The sequence below is a fragment of the Anser anser genome (assembly GCF_964211835.1).
Source record: "Anser anser genome assembly, chromosome: 5".
In the NCBI taxonomy this organism is placed as follows: Eukaryota; Metazoa; Chordata; class Aves; order Anseriformes; family Anatidae; genus Anser; species Anser anser.
Genome location: NC_139725.1, coordinates 43,424,464 through 43,451,050, shown reverse-complemented (window position 1 = coordinate 43,451,050; position 26,587 = coordinate 43,424,464). Strand labels below are relative to the sequence as shown.

Sequence of the window (26,587 nt, the reverse complement as noted above, 5' to 3'; positions counted from 1 at the left end):
AGATGTGATTTAATGTTCTTCTTTGAGTTGGATCAGTCTGGAAAAGTTCAGAGAGTGTGGATCATCTACCAGAGCAAAAGCATACCATTACTTCTGCATCATTAGTGTCTGCTTTAGGCACCAGTCCACAGAGCAGCACGTAGAAATGGGAAGAGGATAAAAAACAGCGATGAACAGCACCTTGGGCTCTTTAATATTGGTGTGAGAAGAAAGGGTTAAACCTGCGTTGAGGTTCACATCATTCTCCATGCTTTGTGCAAGGCCAGCAATCAATCAATCTTACTCTCTCCTTTTCTTCCTGGGAACCACTGCAGGAATATCATGCCCAGGATCTTGTTTAAATCCACGACTCCTGTCTGTCAAGTCAATTCTTCCTACCCTCCCTCAGGCCCCCCCACCCCCAAGACACCTCCCGCCCTCTCTCCCCGAAAAGGGTCCTTCTGAGCTCGTTTTGCTAATGTATTCTCAAACCAAATTAGGGGCCATGACTCTCGGTGAAGTTCGTGAGTTAGTTGCCGCGATGCACTGAATTAAAGATACCATCTCGGACTCAAATCAGATTAGAGCCCACACACACACATGCAAAAGCCCACTTTCTAATCAATTTTATAAAGGGCCTTCAGCAGAGATACACTAATGGTATTGAGCTAAGATCTTTAAACTAAGTCTGCAAGAAGTCTGCGGAGATAAAATGCACACTGTATTAAAGAGAAAGCTCTTCACTGTGCCCTTCCTACAGAGAACCCAGAGCACATTGGAAAAGCACCTCAAAACACGAAACAGCTCTCCTGAGCCTGAGATGTTTCCTCCCATCCTACCCTCGTCTTCCTCCTTCAAACCTTTAAGTCCGTTCTTTCACTCACTTTCTGTTAAGCTGCAGCAGAAAGTCCCTGCACAGAGGGCAGGGGAGACGGGGGAGCTACAGAGCCCTGGCATGTACTAGCAATTAGACATAATGAAAACGTGAGGATCCTTTCGGGCCTGTTCCATGAACCTACAAGAAGAGGGCAAGGTGGGTGATCAGCTGCCCAGGTTTTATGGGGAGCTCCTACTCCAACAAAGTTGCTCTGCAGTCATGTGCAAGATGCTAGGCACGGCTGCGCTGCTTGGAGCATATAACTGGGATGCCACGGCAGCCACAACCTGGCAGAGATGTGACTCAATGCATGGCAAGGGGATCCCTTTAGAGCCGGAGCTGTGCACACCCAGCATCCTAACACCCTGCTGTCTTCACGTCTCTCTGTTTAGTGGTGGAAGGTCTTGTCTGTGGCAGCACGTTTTACCCTCTGAAGCCAACACTAGCTTCAAATGTGGAGCCCAGAAAAGGAAGAGCAACAAGACATGAGAAAAAAAAAAAGTTAGGTAAAAATTGCCCACAGTGACTTTGAATGGGAGGCAGATGAGAGAGTTTATTAAAGAAGCTAAAATTGGTGATTTAATAGCCCAGTTGTTGCTCAATCACTAACAGCCAGAAAAAAAAGCAAACTGAAGACTCTGGTTTTGCAAAGTTTTCTGTGTCAGATTAGGAAGCAATCTTCTGCTCTGTTTTAATATTTTCTTACAGTAAAAGCACCTCAAAACATTCCACACAGTACAAAGCCAAATCTCAGAACCCAACATCAGTCTTTACAGCTGTTCACTTTCTAAGATGCCACTTCTAAGAAAAGGATGAGAGGACGTGCTAAGGTAACAGAAAATCTGTCTTAACAACAATCCCTTAAAGACAGAAAGTCCTCTTTACCCATGAGAAAGTATACGTCTTAGATCCTCAAAAATTCTCATATGCTCAAAATTTTCTTCATTTCTGAAACTCTAGTCGGCAAATTGAACTGTGACATTCTGCATACACAGTAAAGGTCCCCCTCAAAATTTTGACAAAAATAAGTCAAACACAAAATACCATTCTCTGACCAGTGACTACCTAACACACACACACTGGTCTAACAACACACTGGAATTGATCACCTGAACTTTTAAAGGGCCAACCTTGAGAAAAGCAAGCCTTCCCCGTGGTTTTTGGACAGGTGACAGTTTCTAGAGTTTAGAAGAACACCCTTGGCCTCCTGCAGCAGAGAAAACCCCAGCTATACTTTTTAAGGGGCTGAGGCAGCAATCTTCCAAGAGCTTGAGCTCTGCACACTGTTAGCACAGAAGAGAGAAGATTTTAAGTGCCTTCTCAGCTCAAAGCTGTAGCACACAGAGACCACAATTCCCAGGCTGTTATGCGCTCCTTCTTTACCTGTTGGGCTCTGAGGAAAAGCTGTGGTTTGTATGTGCTGCTCCTCCATATTAACTGCTCGTGTGCGTGCAGGATGAGATCCAAAGGCCGTGCATAACTAGAAAGTGCCTTTTTGACCAGCCTCCTCTTGGCTGAGAAACGTGCCCCCTACCAGCACAGCTGAAAAAGGAAAAGCAAAGTCAGGGACCTCAGCAGGAGGGCTGTGGCAGACACAGGGTCTGAGAGACCTACACAGAAGCCTTGCCCAGCAAAGCTTCTCAGAGCTCAGATGGGCTCCGCTTTCCCTGAGACGGCTTCAGGCCTCACACCACTCTGGAGTTTTACAATGGTCGTGTGCTGAGGATGATGCCAGTTTTCAATGCAATTAACCTTTACAGCCTAATGAAATGGCACTATTGGATGCGGTGGCAGCAAGGAGCCCCTTGGCTCTGGCAGGCTCCTGAGGATGGGTTATCGAGGTTGCGGAGCATCACTGCTCCACTTCTATTTGCAGGCTGCTGCTAATCAATGCCAGACCTGAAAGGAGTAGGCAATGCCAGCCCCAGCATCGTACTCCGACATCATATTGATCCCTGGGAGGAGAGGGGACTTGGGTCTGCGCCCATTGATCTGCTGTGTCACAGGCAGAGTTCTTCCAGGAACGCACCCAGGCAGCAGCAGCACGCATCTGGGAGAAAGGAGAAAATTCCTCAGATGAGAAAACATAAGGGTTACCTCACAGATGATACCAAGGCAGCGAACTGCCCTGTGGCTTAGGAAGAAGCAGATCTGAGATAGATCTTAAGGCTTTTGTGCTTGCTGTTTTATGCTCCTTAGCTGGAGTACGACAGGCACATCAGTACTCCCAGGGGTGGCTGACAACTGCTGCACCCCGAGGGCTGACACTTGGAGTCCCTTGCGTCCTCTCTAGCTACTGAGCTTTGGGAAGCGGTGGTGGTGGGGAGGGAGGGTTGCAAGTCTCATATTACGTGAGGAGGTGACAGATAACCTTCGTCTCCCACGGCAAGCCATCCTGCTAATAAAACCCACAGAGTACAAACCTGACCCATATTTGCATATGACTTTAACCATCTCTTTTGAGATTTGCCCTGCAGTGCTCAGTTGATCCCACTGCTTTAGTTCCAAACCTGCCACAGATGTGCCACCAAATTCAAGCACTCTAAATTCTAGAACCTAAATTTCAATCTTGAAAAATTCTAAGAATGCTTTTAAAATCAGTAAATTCATGTACTAAAATATATTGGTGTCTGTCTTGGTTGTCTAGGTGGCTTCATGCTCTCACACCATGATATCAAATTTTCTTCTGCATTGCTGAAGGCAAGAAATTTGCATTAAAAAACAAAACCATAGCCTCCACATCACTTCAAAAAAATAGGCCTCTCATCAAGTACTGCAACACTAAAAGCTTCCTCCTTCCTCCATTTTTGTTGCTTTTCTGCTTTCAGTAAAGCTTGCTTTTGCTTGCACTGTTTATGGGATCATTATTTTCACACCCCTTCCTCCCTTTTTTATAAACTTACATTTTTCAAATACCGTGTGCATCTTTCAAACACAGTCCTGGCTCAAGCTTCAAGAAACCACACAACCCCAGAAGCATCTGCACTGCTCCAGTGTAACAAAAATGCCTCCAGGACACATCCAGGACTTAGCTCCATGCCCTGTCACAACAAAGGTAAGGGCTGCTGGTGGTGGCAGTTTCCAGACAGGTGAAGATACAACGCTACTGTTGAAACCACAGTCATTCAGTGGTGAAGGAGGAAACAAGGAAGTCAAATTACAGTTGCAGCAACTGAGCTTTGCTTGGATCTCAACAGAGCCATGTGGTTACAGAGTACGTTAGACGAATATATGGTGAACACAAACTATTTGACAACTCCAAGGACAGAGAGTTCCAACATCAGCCATCCACAGGCCTTCTTCTCTGGCAGTGGTGCCAAGGAAAGTTTCCGTATCAGAACCTTCCTCTTACACAGCCTTTGGCGACTCGGTTCCCGTATCTGAACGCCAAAGGATGATAATGCAGAACTGCCCAGGAGATTAACCTGAATCACAGTTTTGCCCTACTTACTGACCTGGGAAGTAATTAGCTCACCATATTGCCCTTCTTCAAGTTACAAGGCTCCCAAGAATAGCAGAGGCACATAGCATTCACATCGGTAGAATTCAAAAGCTACAGCTCAGCCAATCTGAGGCAAAGCAACCCTGCAGATCAGGGGGAGGCCTGGCTGAGTCGAGTGGAGAAATGAACCTTCAAGCAGCTAAAAAAGGCACGCGATGCAGTCCTGGGAAGCCCTGGATTTCACTAAAGAGACAGAGCCAACCCAGAAAGATAGGAACAATGGGAGATGGGGTGAGAAGAAAATAACTCTCTGAAGACTCCGAAAGGCAGCAGAAAAGAAAAACAGAAAATAGGTTCTGGTAACTGTAAATCAAAGACAATCCAGATCAGCTTGCAGCGGATCTGCCTTAAAAGGAGACAGTCAACAGGTAAGCAGGAGAAGCAAGAAGAACACTTTGTCCTTTATGTCTTTGGCACAGAGTACGAATAGAGGCAGGGCACAGACAGTATGATATAGATGCTGCCAGGGCAAAAAGGGCTCTGAAATTAGTGCTTACACACGCAGTGCAATACACTGAGAGCTGCTCTCAAAGGAGGATATTTTCCAGAACTACAAAATGTGCTCATCTCCATATCTGAGTGTGAAAATCAGGACTGCCACGTGCAGCATATGTTTACATATACAAATACAGGAACCTGCTTGGAAAAGAAGCAAAGACTTCTTTGCCATTCAGCCCCAAATGAACAAGGACACTCTCATCTTTCCGTGACCTGTATCAAGGTAGAACAGATGCATTTGCACTGCACATAAGCTTTCATCTTGACTGTAGAAATTCAAGCTGAAGGACTTAGGACATGTGGCACCCATCTTCAGGAACTCCTCTCCACTAAAGCAAAAATGAAGAACAATCTAATTTGTGTGATTGTGACTGGGACATGGCAGGCTTTATTATTAAATGCATTCTTCTCATTGCAAAAGCATTTCACCCAAAGTGTTAGGCGGTGTACTGCGTATTAAAGCATTTGCCCATAAGAACTTGGATTTCAGAGGCAGACTAAAAGAAAGGAGATGCGTCGATCCACAATTTACAGACAGGGGAGAGAATCAGAGACTTGAAGTCTTTGCTCATTTCACCTAGGGAGGTTATAGAAGAGCTGGGAACTGGGCTTTGATCCTGATCCCAGCTTTAGACCACTCAGCCTCTTTAAGAACAGAAATTAGGAGAATGACAGAATCAGAGGAGTTATTTTGCATGCTTCCAAGAGCAACGGATACATTTAATTTATCAGTAGGGACAGAATACCACAGAAAATTCAATTGCTTTTTAACAAAACCCAGCAACAATAACAGCCCTTCACATCTTCATAATCTTTATAGATTTGCTCCAAAACTCATGCTACAAGTGCATCTCAACATTTCAGGATATTTCTTCCTTTATATGTTTGCTTAGATTTTGTTTCATGTATTTTAAGAAAAAGATCATTTTCACTCAGAAATGACAACTATGCGAGGACAACCGTTATGGTTAAGCACAGCTACAAAAAGTCAATTTCCTCAAGTTAAAATTCTACCAGTTCCTTAAGAAAAAAATAAAATGTCCCAGAGATAATCCCCCCTCATTGGGAACACAAACCAGATAGCAAAACGTAGCCCTGGACAGCAGAAACATCCACATGAGTGTCTGCAGAAGGAAGGAAACAGGGAAAGGATCCCTCTGTCAGGTCAGAAAGCATCAACTCTGCTCTCAGTGAGCACCGCAGCTAGGTTTGGGGAGTCTGTGCTGCCATCTTCAGGGATGCTCTCTTCTTTCTGTGACCCAAAATCGCAAATGAAGGAAAACAAGAATTTCAACAAAAAGAAAAAAAAAAAAAAAGGAGATACCAGCTCCACTCTTTTCCCTCCAAAATTGCTGGTTGCCTTGTCTTGACAAGCTCACAGAGAATCACAAAAATTAAAACTGTGAGAGCCTAGTCCATATACATTCCCCAGGCTGCAGTAAAACTAACTAATCATTGGTGCTTAGCTCTGTCTGATTTCTCTCTCTTCTAATCCAGAATGGGATCGGGTGATTATTCAATGTGCCTCGACGGCAGGTGCTCAGTCGATGCTAACTAACCATCTTCTTTACAAAGCAATTTCAAAGAGACAGAGTGAGAGACCCTGACCCCTTCCCACAGGGCTGAATTAAAATGAAACAGTTAATTGTGTGCCCACAGGGTTCTAAAAGCCCTGTTCTGCAAGAACAAATCACAGGTATTCCTAAAACTCATGTATGTGTTATTCTTCCTCAGACTAAACAGCTAGATTGGAGACGCTGTGGGGATACATGCTGCATAACAGCAAAGGTAAATTGAAGAGGACAAACCAGAATCTCCTTGTTTCTGACCTAGCAGACGTGTACGTATCTCAAATCATTCCAAAGTGCCTTTTGATGTGTGCAACTCCCCCTCCTCCTTTTTTTTTTTTTAAAGGACAACCCATCCTATATTGCTGTGAATTCTTTGTCTCTTCTCCGAGTTCTTACCTTGTTACATGTACCTTACATTTTTCAAATTGCTTTACAGGCTCCTGGCCACAGGGCCCTCATGGATCAAATATTGCACAACAAAATACAACCCATTAATACTGTGTTTTCAGGTTGAAAATCATGTGCTTGCTCCCCAGCTGCTATGCTGAGACAGGACTTTCTTTGCTGGTCGTAACGCTGACTGAATGGGAACCGTATTCTTCAGATCTCTATTGCCCTCTGGCCTCACTATCCCCATGCCCTCGGTAAACATAACTGCTCCATCTTCTCAATTCATCTACATGACAGAAAAAGAAATAATGTTTTTATTCAAATTAAGCACCAACTATTTGCTCCTACATAGGTCAGGATAATCGCTGAAGGTTACAGATATAAAACAGCGCTATCATTTTTTATTAATATTAACAACCCATCTTTGTTTAAAGCTTTTGGCTTTGTATTTTATTTCACCTATGATACAGTTATTACCTCACAAAATGGAAGAGTTCCTTTTTTATCCACTCAGGTCACTGTAAAAAATATATTAAAAAATGATGATTTACAGTGAATAAGAAGCGATACGTAGCACCTTTCAACCACAAGGACTTCAAACTGCTACTCAAAACCATATGTGCATTAAGGGATTGTTTCGCTCATCTGTCTCTGATGCCTAACGCGGCAGCTCTTCTGCAGCACACAGCCCAAGTTCAAGAATTGGAAAAAGAATTGCCTGTCCTATTGAAACTATAACAGAAAATAAGGAACTAATGTAAATTTCTGAGCTGAAATTTTATCAGAATATTAGTATCCACCAAACAAGCAGTACCACAATGCCACGATGGGTGCCAGGCTGAGGTGCTGGCTCTTGGAGCGACAAACTTTCATTAGCAACACCAGCTTTAGCCCTGCCCTCCACATTTACTCGCTTACCTTCTGCTCAACTTTGCTAACCTGCAATAACAATCAGGACCACAGTTTAGCATATGCACAAATAAAAGAGGAAGAAGAAAGCAAATGGTTTACTCCTAACTGAAGAGACTCCTACTAAAAAGGCTGACTGAACAAAGAAGAAAGCTGTCGCTTTGCTGATGGATTATTTTAAAGCCATTCCACAAAATTTAATAGACAGTCTCTTCTCACGTAGTCCTGGCCCTTTCTGTGATCCATCACGTACCCTCAGCTTGGTCCATCTGTTCTGTGTGTCTCTCAAACACGCACCTGCCTTCCTCCACGCCATCCCTCACTTCGGCCAACCGACTGGTTGACATCACCTCGCAGCCAGTGCCTGCGACACGTCCCTCTGCAAGACCTGCATCTATTGAGAACACTGGCAGAAAGCAACTCACTAACGATGGGGGAAACGTGCAATGAAGGACTCGTGCTGCCTTTTCAAAACCTTCACAAAATGTAAATGCACTCACAGCCTATTAAATCGGGTGGATTGTTTTTCTTTCCCCCAGTCCCAGCCCGGTGCGGATCTGGTGCAAAGAACAAAACTAACAAAATCTTTGTTTTCTTGGCTTTCCCATCGCTGCCTTGGTGCCCTCTCTGCTGCTCCCTTGCCTTTCCCTGTTCACGCCAGGCACTCCAGGGCAGCGCAGCATCTCCACACCTCTAGCAGCAGACAGCACACCGCGACCCTGTCCTAGGAAGAGGCATTCCCCGTATCATCCCCAAGGGAACCTGCAAAGCTGCTGGTCTGCATCTCCAAGACTCCAACATTGCCCTTGAAAGAAGACGTAGAGGTGCTGGGTGTTACATGGCTTGTGGATGCTGCTACAGAGGAGGGGATGGAGGGACGGATCCGGAGGTAGCAGCAGCGGCTACCGCTGGCCACCATGGAGGAGCCTGAGCAGAGCCGGTCGGAGGCAGCTTAGCCGTACTGTGCTTTGGTCTGTGCAGTAATATCAGCCTCTCACTTTCATGAGTGCTAAATTCACACAAAAATGTTTTTTTTAAAACCCACCACAGGCGATTAAGCTGTGATCTAGATTAATTAGCTGCCATATTTCATTTTTAAAATCAGAACTGGCCTGTGCTGACACTGAGCAAACTTATAATATTTTTACTCGTACCTAACCACCTCTGATTTTTCACACTGCCTGGAAGTGAACGGCCGCTCTGGGCCTCGCTTACCCATGCCAGGCTGCTGCCTGCACCCACTGCTGGAAGCAATGCTGCTGCACCCCTGGGGACGGTGCTAGGCTGAGGGTGGGGGACCAGGGATCTCCTAATTAAAGTGCTGACCCCGCCATAACCCACGTGCCCCAAGTAGCATTGCTTCAGTGCTGAAAACAAAAGATTGATGAATTGTATAATGTACTTTTACTGCTGTTAATTTTTCTGAGTGCTGCTGGTTGGTGTCTCCTGGAGGCTAACAGGCCCCTTTGGCCACAGAACAATATTTACTCCAGCCCAGCAGCTGGGCTGCTGGAGGCAAAACCTGTGTCCTTGCCCTTCCCAGTGACAACCAAGCGTCAGAACGCGCATCAGGAAAAGGACATGTCTGACAGAGGTACAGCATTACTGCGTGGAAACATGGCTCACCTTCCGCCTCCTATTTCCTGTGAAGATCTTTCACTTTGCACCTTTAAATCCCTAAATAAAGAGGGGATAAGCTACAACCTTGCCTAGGCAACACCACAGATTACCCTTTCCAAAACTATTTTCCCAGATGCTAAACTCTTTTACCTAGCCCTATTTTGCTTCCTGTCCATTAACTCTTCACAGCAAATGATGTTCAACTCACCTCCACAAAGCACCTTTCAGTCTTGATGACACTTGAAATAAATGCTGGCTCCGTAACCCCAATCCCAAATCTACATCTCCCAGAGCCAGGAATTCTCTCAGGGACTAAATACGTTCATCCAGCCCCTGCCATCAGTTAACACTCCTGTCAGGCTGTTTCAAATACTACATTTACCTCAGGAGTCCTAACAGCACCCTTCTCAGGCCAAGGAGACGCTCCGAGTCTCAGTTCAGCAGGAAGCACCTCCTGAAAACCAAGCTGGAGCTGTGCAGGAGGTAACCGTGCTTGCTTTAGTACAGACAGACACAAGAGGTGTGCACAAGATGCACATACAAGCGTAAGTCATATAGGTGCAGAGGCAAATCCATTTAGACCAAGTAGCAGCAGGTAGGCACCATGTAACTCTCCGTATGTTCAGTGGCATATAAAGTATTTATATGAAATATCAATGCACAGTACTCCACAAACACAGGCAAAACACAGAACCTGCTTTTCCTTCCCCACACCTGCTAGAGCAAGCACTGCACAAACGTAAGGAGGATGGGAACTACTGAGCAATGTCCTAGGCCCATGAACTTTTCAAGCAGAAGAGGTGCTGCCATGTGCTGCTCTCTGCTCCCTCCTTCCCACTCAGCAGAAAGGACTTCAGATAAAAATAAAAGTTAGGAGAAAAGTGAAACCATCTCCCGCACCACGCTGCCAAGAGCCAACAAGCAGCACATGGTGATTCTGCAACACAGCACTGAGACTTGAAACCAGCAACAGTTTATAGAATGGGCCAGAAAAGTCTTTAAAAATTGGTTGTAGTCCCCAGTTCCCCCCTTTTCCAGCACACTGAACGTGAGCTTTTTCTGCTGGGGTTATTCCATAGTATTTCTATTGCAACAAAAGAGGCAGCTGAGCCTTTCCTTCTTCCGTGCTACACCAGGGTTGTTCTAATTCCCCCAACTGCTGCACAGGACTCCAGCCCCATCCCACCCCACAATGATGCACTGCTCCTGTCTTCCCCGCTCCCTTGGAGCAGAAGTGCAGCACAGGCCTCCTACCAGCAGCTGATGTGCATCTTCCTTCTCTAGTTGCAGGGATGCTAAACACACTGTAATAAATCTCCTCATCCCATGGGAGCTGTTCACTTTCCTTGGGCCCCACGACATTACACACAGCAGCTCTTTCCAAAGTCAAAAGCTCCATTTCAAAGCTCCTTTGCCCTCTGAAAGAGGCTGCTGCCCTAATGCCTTATCTCCCCCCACTGCAATTTGCTCCCCGTACCACCCGACTCTCAGATTCCCCACCATGGGTGCAGGAGGCAGATTCCATTCAGCCAGTGACAGAGGGCTGTCAGGAGGAAGGGACCTGCGTGCTTGCATGGGCAGGCTTTACATACATGTTTCTTCCTCACCTCACCACTTTCCAACACCTCACCTCGCCAACACACTCTCCTTGTAGCAGAGAGACAGATCAAATGAGTCTGTAAATTAGAAAGAAAGCCCCTTGCCAGCCAAGTGGCCACACAGTGCATGTTGAATTAAAAAGCCAGGAGAGAAACAATTTCTCACAAAGAGAAATTTTTAGGCAAATCTTCATTCAATTTTAGCAGTTGAAACCTATAAATGTGCTATCAAAATCTTCCTTCCTCCTCCTGTGATCTCTCCTTCCCTTAAAGCTGTTGTACTCAAATTCCAACTTTCTGCAGGAAGAAATGGTCATGCACTACCAGTGTGTGTTCAGTAATTTATATGAGAAAAGTTGTGGGAAATAGATTTTTCCTATTATGCTGCAGACAGAAACCTTAGACAAGGCAAGACGCAGCCACAGTGACTGGACTGCTGCTCTGAGCTTTTCAGTCACCGTTGCTCCCTCACAACGTGATCTCAAGCTCCATCACCCAGGTTCTGCCCTTGTTCACCTTTCCTCCTGCTCACCATCTCCAGCCAAACAAAGATATAACACTGTCCAGTGGAAGGATCCTGTATATACTCCAAAATGCTCAAGATCATTCTGCATCATCAACTCTCCTTCGGATCTTCTGTCTAGAGCAGTGGAACATAGCCTGGGATTGCTTTTCACATTTCCCAGCAGCATCAAGCTTCGCAACACTACAGAATCAGATGGCATTTAACTTAGATTTCCTACCCACAGGGGAATATCGGTAATGTTTTGCTTAAGAAACGGTTTGTTACATTTGCCTTGTTTTTTTTTCTTGATCCTACCTATTCTAAAGATGTAATTGCTGTTCAGTTTGATGGCATTTATATATATACCTTAAAAGAAACTTGAAAACAAGAATCAGGTCTCTTCTTCCCAGCTGTCATGTTCCAGTCTTTCTCCTTCGCACAGGCCTTCTTCTTCCACAGGTTTCATCTCCATGAATGTGGCAAAGGACATTCTCATCTGGAGCTCTTCGGAATCCCCCACATGTTGGAATGCTTCCTTGGAGTCCTGCTTTACTCTCCTCTGCTGTGTTTTTAGCCCAATAATATTCTTTGCAACTTCAGCGAGTTCACGCTTCACCTCCTCTCACACCTCATTTGGCATTTTGTCCTCTGTGCATTTTAGCCATGCATCAAACTGCTCCCCAATTATCACTACAGAGCCTTCCCCAACATACTCCAAATTATTCCCAAAGGGCTGAAAGAATCATTTCATGCACTGGAAGCAAGAATCCTGAACTCTGAACGAAGCAGCTGGTGATCTGAGGCACCAGCAACACCTGGCAGAGTTTTAGACAAGGAAAATGAGTAGTTCCTGGCCTTCCATTCAAAACTTTAGTCTTTCCCCCCCCCCTTCAATATGATCTCTTATAGCAGTTCAAGGGATATCTTCCTCTAATGTTGTGTTGAGCTCAATGGCCTAATACTAATCTTGTGCCAGCTTTACATTGGTGTATGCCATCTGATTTTGACAGTTACTTGTCATTTATACAAGTATAAATGACAGCCGATTCAGATCCAAAGCACCTTAAAAGACAATTTTAAAAAGCAAGTTCCCAAACACACTCAAAGTCTGTAGATGGTCTCTTCATCTTGTGGCTTCCGCTTGTCTGGATTCCCATATAAATTCTTAACACAAGCCTCTTCCTTCAACAACACTGACAGCATTTCATGGTTGTTAGTTGCTTTCAGAAGATGAAGTAACCTGATATAAATTACCTATTGCTGCGAGTGAAACAGAACCTGTTAACACAGTAGTTGCTCCTAGAAGGCAGCAAGTACTGACTACATTATTACTGGCAGAAGGTTTTCTGTCAAGGTAGAAGTCATTTTAATATGGCTTCCTCCTCAAAGATTTTTCTCTATGGCTATTAAAGGTTTTTTTTTTTTTCCGTGGTTCAGTAGTCTGTATCACGAAAAGTGGCAAATCTTAACTCGCACTCTGGTGAGAGTATCGAAGCTATAGTGAGACCAGTGAGATGTCATTCTCCCAGAAGAAACTAGAGACACTGAGGACTGGGGACAGGGGTCAAAATAATGTCAATCCCAAACTGAATGGATTGTTCCCTGTTAAAATCTGTATTTATTTGCTGCTCACAGCTATTCATTCACCCTGTGAAGAAAAGAATCCCAGTAAAGCAGCTACTGGTAAGGGAAAAGATAAAGAGAGTATTTAAAACAAGTATGCCTACATGTTCATCATATTGTGATGCAGACAAGACTAGATGAGAAATTAGCTACATAAATTCCTGCATCTCCTGGCGAGACACAATTGATTCTCTTGATGAACTGGTTATGAATTTCAAGCCAATATACTCGTGATTCTTAACTCAGGCTGCAAGAGCACCGTGATTCAGATCCCAATGACCCACTTATTCTCCCAGCTGCCACTCACCTACACAAGGTACATAAAGATACACAGTCAGGGAACCAGGTAGGAGATACTTCATCTTCACGTATGTTTAACCTAGGTGTACCTAAAATTCTAGATGTCACTTTATTAGGGAAAGAGTGACAAACTAGATATTTTAAGATACCAGAAAACGGTTGCATCAACTCAAGAACAAGTAAAAGTGAGAGACTGCTTCATTTAGGAAACATTGTGCAAACACACCAAAGATGCACTCAGAAAGATGGTAATGTATTTCTGAAAGACCACAAGGAACTAAGATGGGAAGCACTAAGGTTTCTCTCCTAATCAAGCTTCTTTACTATGAGATCTCCACAGCCAGTGGAATCGCTCCTCTGTGGATGTGGTGACAGCTTCCAAATACGTACCAGCGAAATGAGGAAGGGAGTTTGCAGGGTAGAACTGGTCATGGATGACAGAGAGTGTCCTTGGAGGCTCCACAAGCTCCACGAACATAGAAACCCTCTCTTAATGCAGCAGTGAGAGCACTGCCAACATGCCCAGGAGAAACCCGCATACACTTTTTAGAGGGCAAAATAATTTGAACATTTCCAGAGAGCCAGCCTGTGAAAAGAAAGGCGTGATGGTGGGTCCCCAGGCAGCCCCTTCCTCAGGAGCGAGGTGCCCGGCGCACTGTCAGCAGAGCCCTGCAGATGGCTGCAGAGCTCCTCCAGCTCCTACCTGCGCTGGAGCAATGGGCAGGTGGGGGCAAAGACTCCGGCCTGTCCCCCACCGAGGGAAGCAAAACTACTGTCCTTCCAAACGAAGGACATTTCCAGCTACGCTGCCTTTATTCCTACCCAAATCTAACAGCCAGTCACCTGCAGGCTGAGTATCAGTGTCTAACCTCCCAAGAATCCTGCAGGCCACGTCTTCCCACCTTCTTCTCCCCCTCTCACGTGTTACGTGATGTATCTCTGCAGGGACAGGGTCAGGTTTTGCATCACAAAATTTTGGGAGCACATCCTTCCTCTACCTCATGATGACAATGATTTTTTCTTTTCTGTACCTGCCTTCTGCCAGTTACATTCTCTGGGAGGAGAGCAGCCTGATGTCTGCACCAGCCCAGCATCGCCCAGTGGTCAGCTACCCAGCATGGGCAAGCTGATGCTCACTGCAGTTTGGTGCCTTCCTTGAAAATGCCAGCCAAGGCAAGGAATCATAAAACATTCCTTTACGGTATTTACCTGGTCACTTTTCAATGTGCACACTTCTGAATCAAATAAATTATCTCCTAAGAGGGAGTCCAGAACTTATAATAGGCCCAGCCTCTTTTAATCCATGCGATATTAGACTCGTTAGTCATCAGGATAACAATCCTATTTGCAAATCAGCTACCTTTATCAGATAACCAACGGGACCTAGTACAATATCTATTAGTCCAACAACATCAGCACTAAGATATATAACTGCTTCTGTACAAAACCCGTTCTTCTAATCCTTCTTAAACTCAACAAGACTGATTGGTTTTTATTATTCATGAATTAATTTTTAACTCTTGGTCCAACAGGGGAATTGAATCTATAACATTTTGCAGAGACTGAGGCAAAGAAACGGTATTGTGAGAAAGCAGACAATCCAAAAGCAGGTATTTTTTAGTTCTTTCAACCAACAATGGGGGGGGAAGCTGCATCTGTTTTTCCCTGCACACCTGGGGTGAAAATTCTAAGGAAAATGAGCGCATTAAAGCAAGTATAAATACCACATCACTGCACTGCAAGAGCTTTTTTGTTTGTTTGTTTCATAAATACGTTATTAAAAATGGCAGTAGAATTAAGTTTTTTAGTACTTTTAAAAACAAGTCCATGTTAGAACACAAAAGTGGGGAGATTTCTACAGTTACAGTCCGTATTATCAGTGACACTGTGATCATGGCCACAGCTAGGGCTTATAGTTCCCTCTGCAATGACAGTCGCCTAAGTGTAATAGCTAGAAGAAAAGCACCTGCTCTGTTTTTAAAGTAAAGAAAAACAACAAACCACATCTAAAAGAATAAAAGGAGAACGATCAGAAACACTGTAGGTATTGAAAAACACAAAGCACATTCCATCTTCAAATAACTTTCTAGGCAAGGGATTCCATAAGGAAAGCAAACTACATTCTGTGCCTTCCAAAAACAAGAAGGCATTGAAAAGAAAAAAAAAAAAGGAAAAAAGAAAAGAGAATAAAAAAGAAGTTTCCAAAATAACCAGAATAGCAAAAAAAAATAAACTAAATAAATTTTCAAAAATCAACAAACAAACAAAAATCCAAACCGATGATTTTTTTGGTTACGGCACAAGAGCCCAGCTTTATCTGGAGAACGTTATAGCGGGATCTGTGTCTTGCACATTGTTTTTCAGATTCCCCTGTGGCATTTTATTTTTAAAAAATATTTGCTTATCTTTAAAAATCACAGATTCTAATATGCATTGATTTGTAAACAGAACAGCTATTTGCAGTTGTTTAGTAACACCTAACCCTATATACCTACTAACTATTTTACCTACTAAGTCCTAACAAAAACTCCAAATATTTTTTAAGCACAAATGTTACTTATGGCATATTTGGACAGCATTCTACTTCTGTTGAACACCTTCCATGCAAGGCTATCGAAAGATTTACAAACTTTAATTAAGAAAGACTCAGCATGACCGTGTGATGAAGACAGACTTACCTACTCTTAATTTTTATGCATTTATACATGCATCCTCACATGGAAATACACAACCACATGCAGAAAGACTTGCGTATGGGTATGTACAGATAACCGTTCGAGTGAAATAATACACATAACGCAGCATAGAATGAACATGTCATTATATATAAAAATGATCAATTTCATATACATATTTTCTGTTAACTTATAGTATGTGCACATGCCTTTAAAAATAAGTACGCACACACATATCCTGCTGTACATACATTCATACACTTACAGATCTCTATGCAAGAAAACTGTTTCTGTCACACTTTGACTCATTCTAGTCCTTTACAGCGTGCTAGGTGCCACTACGCAACTTGCATCAGTTATTCTGAGGGAGACGCATCTGGCATCATCAATGTAAAGTAATACATACAGACATGTCAATGCACTTAACCATCATTTTCAGAAGGTCACATTCGCTACCATCTATTACAGCAAAAAGAACCCACAAGAAGCAAAGTTAGCATCCTTCACGAAGCCCAAGCACTGAAATGCAAGTCCCCGGGTCGGGATTTCCGTGGCTTTGAAAGCGAGGCTGGATTGTACCTGTGGCCCCCTCCCTGCCCCTGCCCCTGGGCAGGCTGCATTGCGGGCTGAACCGAACCGCTTGGAAGTCACTGCTTAATGCAGTTAGGTGTACGGACAGCTCTGATCCATCCAGATACCTCTGCACTACAGACGAATCTGATAACAAAAAACATCTACTAAAGCGTGTGAGGCAATAGGCAGCAGGGCTTTCAGTTTCACAAGAGAATGGCCTCAGCATCGCCCTGTACCATTACTCCCCTAGACTCCAAAAACGACCCAAAAAAACTCTATCAGCAGAAACACAAAAACTACAAAGTAACTGAATCAAACTCAGAGGTAAAACATAGAAGCAACATCCTTTAAGTCTGAAAAAATGCTGGAGAACTGAATTTGTGTGTTTCAGAGAATTAAATACCTCTTATTCCTCTACAGCACTTTCTGAACTGTTTAAAACTAGATGGCATTTGCGTGCCATACATAGTTCTGAAACAAAGAAAAATAAAAACGCTGCAACCCCTTAAAATTTCTGTATAAACTGAAGATTGCTTTAAAAAATAAAAAGCAAAGTATAAAGGAAATGTATACATTAAAAAGTACATATGCTAATTCTGCTTCTGTGCACCAGAAAGAATTCTAAATCAAGTCCCTGAAATCAGTAACACCCTATATATTCTCCCTTGCCATATTACCAAATCTGTGAAAATCTCATCTAGATGGTATAATTTCTTAAATCAGGAAATAAATAATATGGCCAAGAATGAGAAAGTTGTCAGATTGACTGAATAAAAACAAAAACTACATAGAAGACTAAAGAAAAATAAAAATCACTAAACAATAATTCTGTAGCGTCCTTTAATTTAATATACAAAATTGTGTAAATTTCAGTGAGAAACCTGGTTTGTGATTGTTCACGTCAGCACCTTTTTAAAAAGGTACCAGCGGCAACTGACAGAAAATTGTATTTGTCTTATTTTCACCCAAGTGTTTGCACATTCTAAAAATGACCATCTCCATATGCAAAATCATAACAGGAGAACTGAACATTTTTTAAAGCTGTTCTTTTGACCTTTCTCTTGAGTAAAAGGACAGCGAGACAATACACTCACCAGCATTGTTCACGGTGACGGCTCCATCACCGGAGATTGAGGGCCATTATTACTAAAGGGAACTTTAAAGTGCCAGGAGAAAAAGGGGAAAAATTAGAAAATAACCCTTCTTAATATGCCATATGTACCAGCAGCCTTTCAGAAGAGTACACACAGAGCAACAAGACATCTTCATGTAAAAACAGCTGCAGTAAAATAGACAATCAATGCAAAACAAAAGGTGCTATGATAAGAAATTGTCTCCTGTTACGCAGGATACTCTAAACTGGAGGTCCCAGACACACTCCCATCTCCTACATTATAGGCTTTCCTAATTTAAGAAAAATATAGGACCCTTAAAATACATTTTGAGGATTGGAAAAGGAAAATCTGGACTGAAGGTAAGGGGTTCTCAGTGTCTCTCACCCTACCAAGAACAAACCAGAACAGGCTTCCTTTTCCTTGCCAGCTTTCAACAGGATGCAATATTTGTGAGATGTCCTTACAGCCATGACAAAAATTGTATGAAAACCGCTACCCATCTCTATGGTTAATGTATTCCTCAAACATACACAAAAAGGCAGGAATAAATAAAAACCCTTTCCAAAACAAGAACAGTACTACCACTGCCATTTTATTACAACTTCAGTCTTACCTTGAAAAAGAAAAATAAAAGAAATGAGTTGATATTTGCATGAAAAAGCAAAAAAGTCCTCTTTTCTTTATATACACACAAGTTTGTGACTTTATGAATGGATTCTGTGCTATTCACTAAATCCTTATGGGGCAGGAATATTTTTTTGTAGGACGACAAAGTCAGCCTAAGGGTAACTATACGGAGATTTGCTGGGATCCCACAAAATGAACAGGATTTTTTATCCATTTTTTCCTCCCCCATTCAGAAAGGGAGCACAAGAAAATTCCAGCTCAGCAGGGACACAGAGCCATCGCAGGTTGTGTGATAACAGCTTGCCACCTGCTTTTCGCAAGTTGTCTCTGCGAAGTGCAAGGGGCACTGAATAGTAACGTTGCCTGTGGTGATAGGAATGCACTGAACAGCTCAGTATGCAAAAGCACTTACTGGTACACAGTGCTCTTCACAAAGGGCATTGCGGAATGCTTTCCAGACTGTGTCAGAAATGCTAGGAGAGAAAGTATTAGCGTGTGTGTTGCGGGAGGAACAGAAGCGCTTGCCATCACAATAAAAGAAGGTATTAGCAAATACAGGTATAAAGCTGCTCATAGCAGAAAAAAAAAAAAAAAGGAAAAAAGACACCTACCAAACGGGAAACTTAGCAGCAGTCAGACCAAAAGGAGCATTTCTTTGCAAGAGCAGCAAGGGTTAACAGTGGCATACAAGCTCCCGTCCGGTCAAGATGGGGTCAAATGATGTGCAGTGAAAGTTTCAAGTCTTCAATCCCCCAGAGCTTGTTTGCTAATTACATTTGCAATTACAAACATGACAAATATATTAATATACAGTGCGTTCCACCTTGAGCAGGCATGTTTCGCCTCGCAGACAGTCACTGCCAGCAGCCACACTCACAAGCCCTGGAAGAAGCAAAGTGCACTGTGCTCCAGAGGCAAGGATCATTTCATGGGCATCTATCTTGCTCTGAAGAGTCAGGGCAAAGCCTGAGAGAGAAGCAGCATAGAAAGGATGGACGGAGACTCAGAGTAAGTTACTACAATTTAATTCCTTACAAGTAAAACTCACCAGCTGAAGAACTATTAGTAATAAATAAAACTAAATTATGTTCCGTTTCCGATGGCAGGCACCAAGCATTTTGCACATGCATGCCATGCAGAGACGACTACATTCCCAACTCAAAAGCAGACGATACTCGGAAGACTGAAAGAAATCAAGATTTTCCTATTTTCAACAAGGTCACCATGAATGAGTAGTGCTAATATCTTTGTTAAGTCCCTTCGCTACACAAACAACCATCTGATTCACAGTTTTCTGTGGAAGCTCTGATCTTGCCTTTTTTTCCCCCAGTTTCTATAGCAGCATTACCTAGGAACCTCACTGCTGGGTACTGGACAGATGCTAAATTTACTTCCTCACAGTGCACAAACTAAAAATTCTGTTGTGTTCTGGCTGTAAAGTTAACGTCAGTAGATCTGTGGAATAAAAAATAGGTCTTACTGGGAAGAATTTCCCAGTTTCCACAAGCTGTGATGGAGCTACTGGCTTGTAACACCAGCGGCTGCTACGACCCCCGACTCCTAAACTGAGCAGCAGGAATTAGAAGAAGCTGGGGAAAGGATTTTGGCTTTTAGGTCAAGGCTTGTCACCATCTTTTTCTACTTTTCCACTCTGAAGCAATTCTACCACCCTCCCCACAGAAATTGTGAAGTTCATGTGGTCTCGGCTTTAAGCCTTTTACCTTCTCCCTTCTTCCATGCCCTAAGAGCGCTTGCATCCTTTGAGCCCTGGCAAAAATGACACAGAGACCCAGTGATACAATGCACAACAGAACTTCTTATTGAACTAAAATCATTTGAAAAACACAGGGTATTTCAGATGATGTGAAATTCTGAGCAGTAAAAACGGAGCTGAAACAGGGCTGGGAAATAACAGCAAAAAGGGCACTGAGGATAGAGCAACATTCTCTGGGAGAGGAAGAAAACGGGATGTGAAATCTCTGTCACAGCAACTTTCTCTGATGCAATCTCTCCAAAGTCTTTCCCCTCTCAGGCTAAATGCAATATTTATTGATTACTTCAAATCAATGCAATGAAAAAAATCCTATTTTTTTAAAAATATATTGATCTTTCCATATTTCTCAATAATTGATAATGATTAGACCATCTTTACTTTTACAAACAGAATTGGAAGAGGGAAAAGTTGATACAAATACTGTAAAGATACCAATTTCTTCATCAGCCTTGTGCTCAATACGCTCAGTGTACCAAGACCCCATACTGTGATGGGAACCTAGTCAGGAACCCCGCAACTAGGCCATTTCCCTTACAGAGGTTTTTCAATTCAGTCTGTCAATAAAACACAAAGCTCCCTCCCCATTCTCCCCAATTAACAACTCCTCCCTATCCCAGATTTTCAGAGATAGTCAGAGCAGACCATTGCATTCAGCTTCTCTGACTCAGATTTCCTCCCATTCACAGAATATGGACATTTCCAGTAACCTCTCAAATTAAGTCACATTTCCTCAGTCAGTGCATTAGAGTCAGTGACAACAACCTCGTCAATTCTCTTCTGCAAGGTCCGGAATTCAGTCTTTCATTGACTTAAAATTCCAGTGTTATACCTTTCCGTCTCTCTATCAAATATATCAGATATCCCTTTCAACTTTTTCCTTCTGCTCATAAAATCATTTTCATTTTTATCAGATCAGTGACTCATGTGTCTTTCTTGTACATCAGAGGAAACCGTGTAAGAGACATAGCATCTGGCAGGATGCCCTTATTTGCCAATGATTTTTATTTTCCCTTCATTATGGTTACTTGGTCAGTTTCTGTCTGTCATGTAGAATATTAATTAGAAACAGAGATGGCAGTTTTGTAGTCCTATCAGGATTTCTAGTAGCAAATCTAGCAAGGCAGAAAAAAAATCTCTGGGACATGGAAGTTAAGCTAAAAAAGTAAAACTGCCCTGTTTCACTCTCCTTTGAAACAGCCTCAGCTTTGCATATGAGATACACATAGCACTGATATTCAGCATGACCATATGTACGTGCATATAGCTACACACAGACATTTCTATATGCACACATGCGTTTGTGTGAATATAATCCCATCTTCGATATGTCCGGGTGCATATTCCTGGTGCCTGCACGCGCGTTTCCTTCCCGCCGTACTGCAGACAGACGTTGTCAGCGCAGTGTAACTAATGTATTCTCGCCATATGCCTCACCTGAGAGACAAACCGCAGGTACAAATCGTTGCCTTTGTTAGTTTGCCAGTTCAAACTCATACAAAAGGTTCTCCCTTGGAGCTGCAGCACCTACCCCAGGAATAATTTTCCCAAGGGTCAGTACCAAAAGGTACATAGTGGTCGCTTAAGCGTGGATTCCTGTACAAGAAACCAAACACATAGCTGCCGTAGGACACATGCACAGAGGGTCAGAATTAGGCATAAGCATTTTCTTACTCTCACTGCAAGATCCTGCACTGGGGGAAACCACACAACCCGCTGACCAGAACTTCCTCAGGTTCCTGGTGTAATCATTCAGCTCAACACACGCAGGCAGAGGAAAGGGAACTTTCACTGCTTCAGGAAGACAAATCCAAAACCTAAAGAGCACGATCAGGGACAGTGAATTCCTTTGCTCAGATACTTCTTGTTCAGTTGGAGGTCTGTTACAAACATTAAGTTCTTAAACTCCAAGGTAAAGGGAGGCACTTCTTCTCTCCTTTTCCTCATTCATGTTCTCTCTTCTCTCTCTATAATTGCAAGGTGAAATACAGTTTCCAGGTAACTGTATGGATCACGTATTGAGTGACCACATCCACTTCTCTTCCCCCTGTTATTTCCTATAGCCTAACAGGCAACTAAACAAGAAGAGGCAATTTGCAATATTTTTAAATTCACTCAATTTAAGGTTTAATTTGGCTAAAAAAGCTGCACACATAATTAAAAGCAATTTTTTTTAAATGATGAAAATAACTATGAAAGTCTTTTTAGTGGCTAAAAAGCCCAGCAGTCAGAACAATGAGTAGATCAGTTCCATAAGGATAATATGCTCACACAACTAGTTAGCGATCCAGGCACAACTACAATCCCTGTATTTACATGATATGTTGACAATATAATTGTCTTACAGTGGGAGGAAGAAATGGCTAAAGAGGTATATATTGGACCAACCTCTACCCTCAGCTATAAGAATGCAATCCGAAATCTAACCTCAGCAAAACCAAAATGTAAATCAAAGCAGCACCTGACACACTGCACACACACCTTTAATTATACTGTGTTTTTAAGGCTTCTCATACCTTTTCCTTCTCTCAATAACTTTTTCCAGACTTAGCCATATTTCCCTGCATCATCGCTATACTCATCTAATTAAAAAAAAAAGAAAAAAAGAGAGAGATCAAGATATTTAAATTCATATTTCTTGGTCTCCCTTCCCCAGCCTCAGCAATGTTACAAAAAGGTTAGCTGGCACACCGAACCAAGCCAAGCACTTCTCTAAACTGACAGCACTCTGACACTTTCTCTTCTCAAAAATCAGCCCTCCATGCCTACTGTAAAGCTGTAGGGGCTCGGTGGCACTTCCCCCAGGGCCACCTTCATCTGTCTGCTCTGCACCCAAAGAGTTGTGAATATGGGCAAGGCACCCTTGACATTACTGGGAGCTGCCTGAGAGCCCGTGGTGAAGTAGAAGGGGTGAACAGCAATCCCACAAGCAGCTTCTTTCTTACTGTTTTCACGTTGCTTGAGTTCCTTTTCTCAATTCCCAAAGCAGGACAAATAAAAGGAAAAAGTTAACAGACAACACAGTAAGTGATAATGATCTAGCTTTTGATTGTGGCATTTTGTTTAGCTGTTTTTTGTTGTTTTGTAATGAAGGTAAATGCACTTTCTATTTTTGACTAAATATTAAAAGACTCCCAGCGGCATACAGAATACATTTCCCTTCAGAAACTGTTTGTTTATTTTTAATTCAAAATGGAGCAGCCACAAGTGAAGCACCAGTGGGGAAAGGAAAATCACATGGGTTAGATTATTAATTTGTATTAACAATACTAAGTCTCATTTTAATGAAACTGCTGGAAGCAGGGGATTAAAGGAAGGAGAAATGTGTGTAACGATGGATGGAATATGGGCAAACGAGACTAGAAGACAGGTAAACGACAGCTGTAATGAGAGAAGATGGGTAAGTATAATTGTGGGGATTTTAAGTGTTTAAATTTTACCAAATACAAGGTGTTCCTCTGAAAACAAAAGCAATGAAACAGACAAAATTGCTTCACTCCCACCTCCGATGACACCACAGAACCTGTGTAGGTGACACCCGCATTATTAACATGCAAACACACAAAAGGGGACTCAGCTCAGGCTGAGATTTATCAGAGAGGAGAAACGCGTGGGGAAATGAATCGTTCCAGCGAGCTGGATGCAAACGCTGAAAAGGTTTTGCCTTGTTTCCTAACTTCCCCGAAAGGATCGAGGCAAACTTAGCACGTTAAAGTGGTTTTGAACGCGGCATCGGCAGGCACAGCCCAGTTCGGAATACAAAGAGCAGTAGCAGGTGCTCAGGTATGTGCCAGCGGTCCCAGCTCGGGATGCCTGCTCGCCAGCCCTCCAGCTCGCTCCACTCTTTCCCAGGGCAGGCTACCCGAATAGAAAGCCGTGGGAAAGTACATTTCCAGGGGGGATTTCAGGTGAAAATCGGACTTTTGCGGTTAAAAAAAAAAAAAAAAAGGAAAGAAATAAAGAAAAAAAGAAAGCGCATCCACTTTCTGCAATTTCCTACGCACACCTCCTTACAGACTCCTGGCAGTAACTCATCTAATAAGAAAACCCCGGCACCGACGGAAAGTCAAACTGCGCCGGCAGGACCGCGGCGCTGAGCGTTGGCAGCCGGCTCCCAGCCGAGGCACCGCGGCCCCAAGTTGCAAGGACAGGAGGCAGGAGCCCAACGGAGGCAGGAGCTCAACAGAGGCAGAAGCCCAACGCGGCCACCCCCGGGCGCTCCCCCCGGCGGCGGCCAGCCTGGGGGGTCGCTGCCCTGTCCCGTCCCGTCCCGTCCCGCCGGCAGCGGGGCGCAGCGCCGGCCCCTGCCCTCCCCCGGCACGGCTCGGCACGGCTCGGTACAGCACTGCAAGGCACGGCACGGCTCGGCACACTCACTGGTTGTGGTAGCCGAGCGGGTCGGAGATGCACAGCTCGGAAATGTCCATCAGTCCAGTTTGAGCATTCCCGGTCGGAGGAGAAAATTAAAATAAATAAATAAATAAAAAATAAAAAATAAAATAAGGGGAGAGAAAAGAAAGAATGAAAAAAAAAAACCAACAACAACAAGCAGGCAGGCAGGAGACGGCGCGGGGGAAGGAGCGAAGTGGCCGAGCCCGGCGGAGCGGGCGGCAGCTCCCTGCCGGGCGGCCACGGAGCGGCGGCGGGAGGCGGGCGGCGGGCGGCGCGCAGGACCCGGCCACGGGGGATTTGGCCGGCCCGAGCCCCGCTGTAGCTTTAACGCCGGGAGCCGGCAGGAGCCGGCAGGGCGGCCATTGGCTCCCGAGCGGGGGCCGGGCTTGCGGGGCGGCTGGGGGAGGCACGGCCCGGGGGGGGGGGGGGGGGAAGGACCGGGGGGGCGCCGGCAGCGGGCCCGCAGGCGCCGCGCTCCCCGGGGCAGGGCCGGCGGCAGCCCGGCAGCCCGCAGCCCTGTCCGCGCGTGGCACGGCCCCACGCGTGTGCCCGCTCGGCCCCCGGGAGCGGCGCTGGGGTGGCAGCGTGCGGCCCCGGGCACACGCGTGTGCCGTGGGGGCAGCCCCCCACGCGCGGCCGCGGCACACGCAGCTCTGCACAGGGAAGGCACTTCGGGAGCTCTGCCTGTACGTACGGGCTGCCTTCGGTCAGGGGCTGTCACAAGTCCCATGCGTGTTTTCACACCTGTACGATTTCACTGCACGTACCACGGTGATGCCACAACGCGGGAATTTCGCTGAAGAGCCCCTGCACATAAGCACACAAACCTCTCCGACACAGGCACTGACAGCCCAGCTCACGCAGAGGTGTCCTGCAGGGGCTACCTGGCCACTGCTGCCGACCTTTCGCCTTCCCACCTGCGCTCACGCAAACCTCGCTTGTCCCTCTTCCACACTTCCCCTTCACATTTAGAAATCAGACAGTCAAATATATTGAAATTACCTTCACTGATAAACTAGAGGCCTTTTTAAATGGGAAATACAAACACCTGGATTAAGACTTCGCTCTCCTGCATCAGGCAAACAAAAAGAAAAAGGTTGGAGCTAAAAGGTTAATCCTTAATACAAGACTCAGGACCTAAGTTGCGGTGAATGTAACACACCCAGAGAAGCGAGGAGCTCCCAGAGCTTATCAGATGAGGGGGCCTGTACAGCAACGCAGAAAAGGCACTGTGGTTCAGCTGTAAGCATGGCAGCAAGCACTAAATTGTACGAAAAGTTTTAGTCTAATCAGTATTTGAAGAAACTTGAAGCAGATCGTATTCCAAAAAGAGGAATGGTCAAAGTCACAGCCATTGTAAACCATCTCCTCCACTGCAGTCAGTGCAACTTCCACACTACACCCTCTACCAGAGATCTCAGCCACTATAGAAAATGCAACAAAAAGACCCTACAAAGCAATGGTATAGCCCTGGTGTGTCCCCCAGCTGTGGGGGACAAGCTGGGTGACCCTGGTCAACTTCCCTTAAGATAAGGCAGTCTAAGGATATCACACATGAGAAATCTGTTATGGTGGCAGGCTTCTGCAAGGAAGTTACGGAAAGCAGATGCTTAGTTTAGAAAATGGGAGACAGAGCAAGGACCCGTCCACAGTTTTATAAGTACAGCAGAGTGTTTCAGGTGACGCAAAATTCAGACCACACATCTTTCCAGAAAGCAGGATTAAAGCAAATGGAAATGTACACACATGTATCTTTGCACACCCAAGTGATACATCAGCACTGTGGAAAGTCTAAGATGCTTTAAATGTTAATGAGGCAGAAGACAAGGGCTTGGGGGCAGCACGAGTAGGGCCCAAGACTGTCAGGAAGGAGTCTCACCATCCACGCTGGGGAACACCTGACTCAAAGAGAGGCAAGGAGGAGGAAACCAGCACCAGGGTGGTCCCGATGCGCAGCGGCAAGGGAGGCCGGTGGTGGCACGAAGGGCCAGGACCGGGGTAGATACAGCCCAAGAGCAGCCAGGATGCTTGCAGGGAGCTGGTTTAGACTGAAAGCGATTTT

The 26,587-nt window shown here is 44.5% G+C and overlaps 1 protein-coding gene across 8 annotated transcripts in view; it reads right to left on the bottom strand.

Moving 5' to 3' along the window:
* Positions 1 to 26,587, bottom strand: part of ESRRB (estrogen related receptor beta) — a 155,791-nt gene that overhangs the window by 57,756 nt on the left and 71,448 nt on the right. The window contains exon 1 of one of the 8 annotated variants that reach the window (XM_083837448.1): positions 24,511 to 24,781. The exons of the other annotated variants lie outside the window; for them this stretch is intronic. Within the exon in view, the coding sequence (XP_083693574.1) occupies positions 24,511 to 24,560 (50 nt within the window). The 5' untranslated portion in view covers positions 24,561 to 24,781. Of the gene's footprint in view, positions 1 to 24,510; positions 24,782 to 26,587 lie in introns of those variants that run through there. 8 annotated transcript variants of the gene reach the window in all.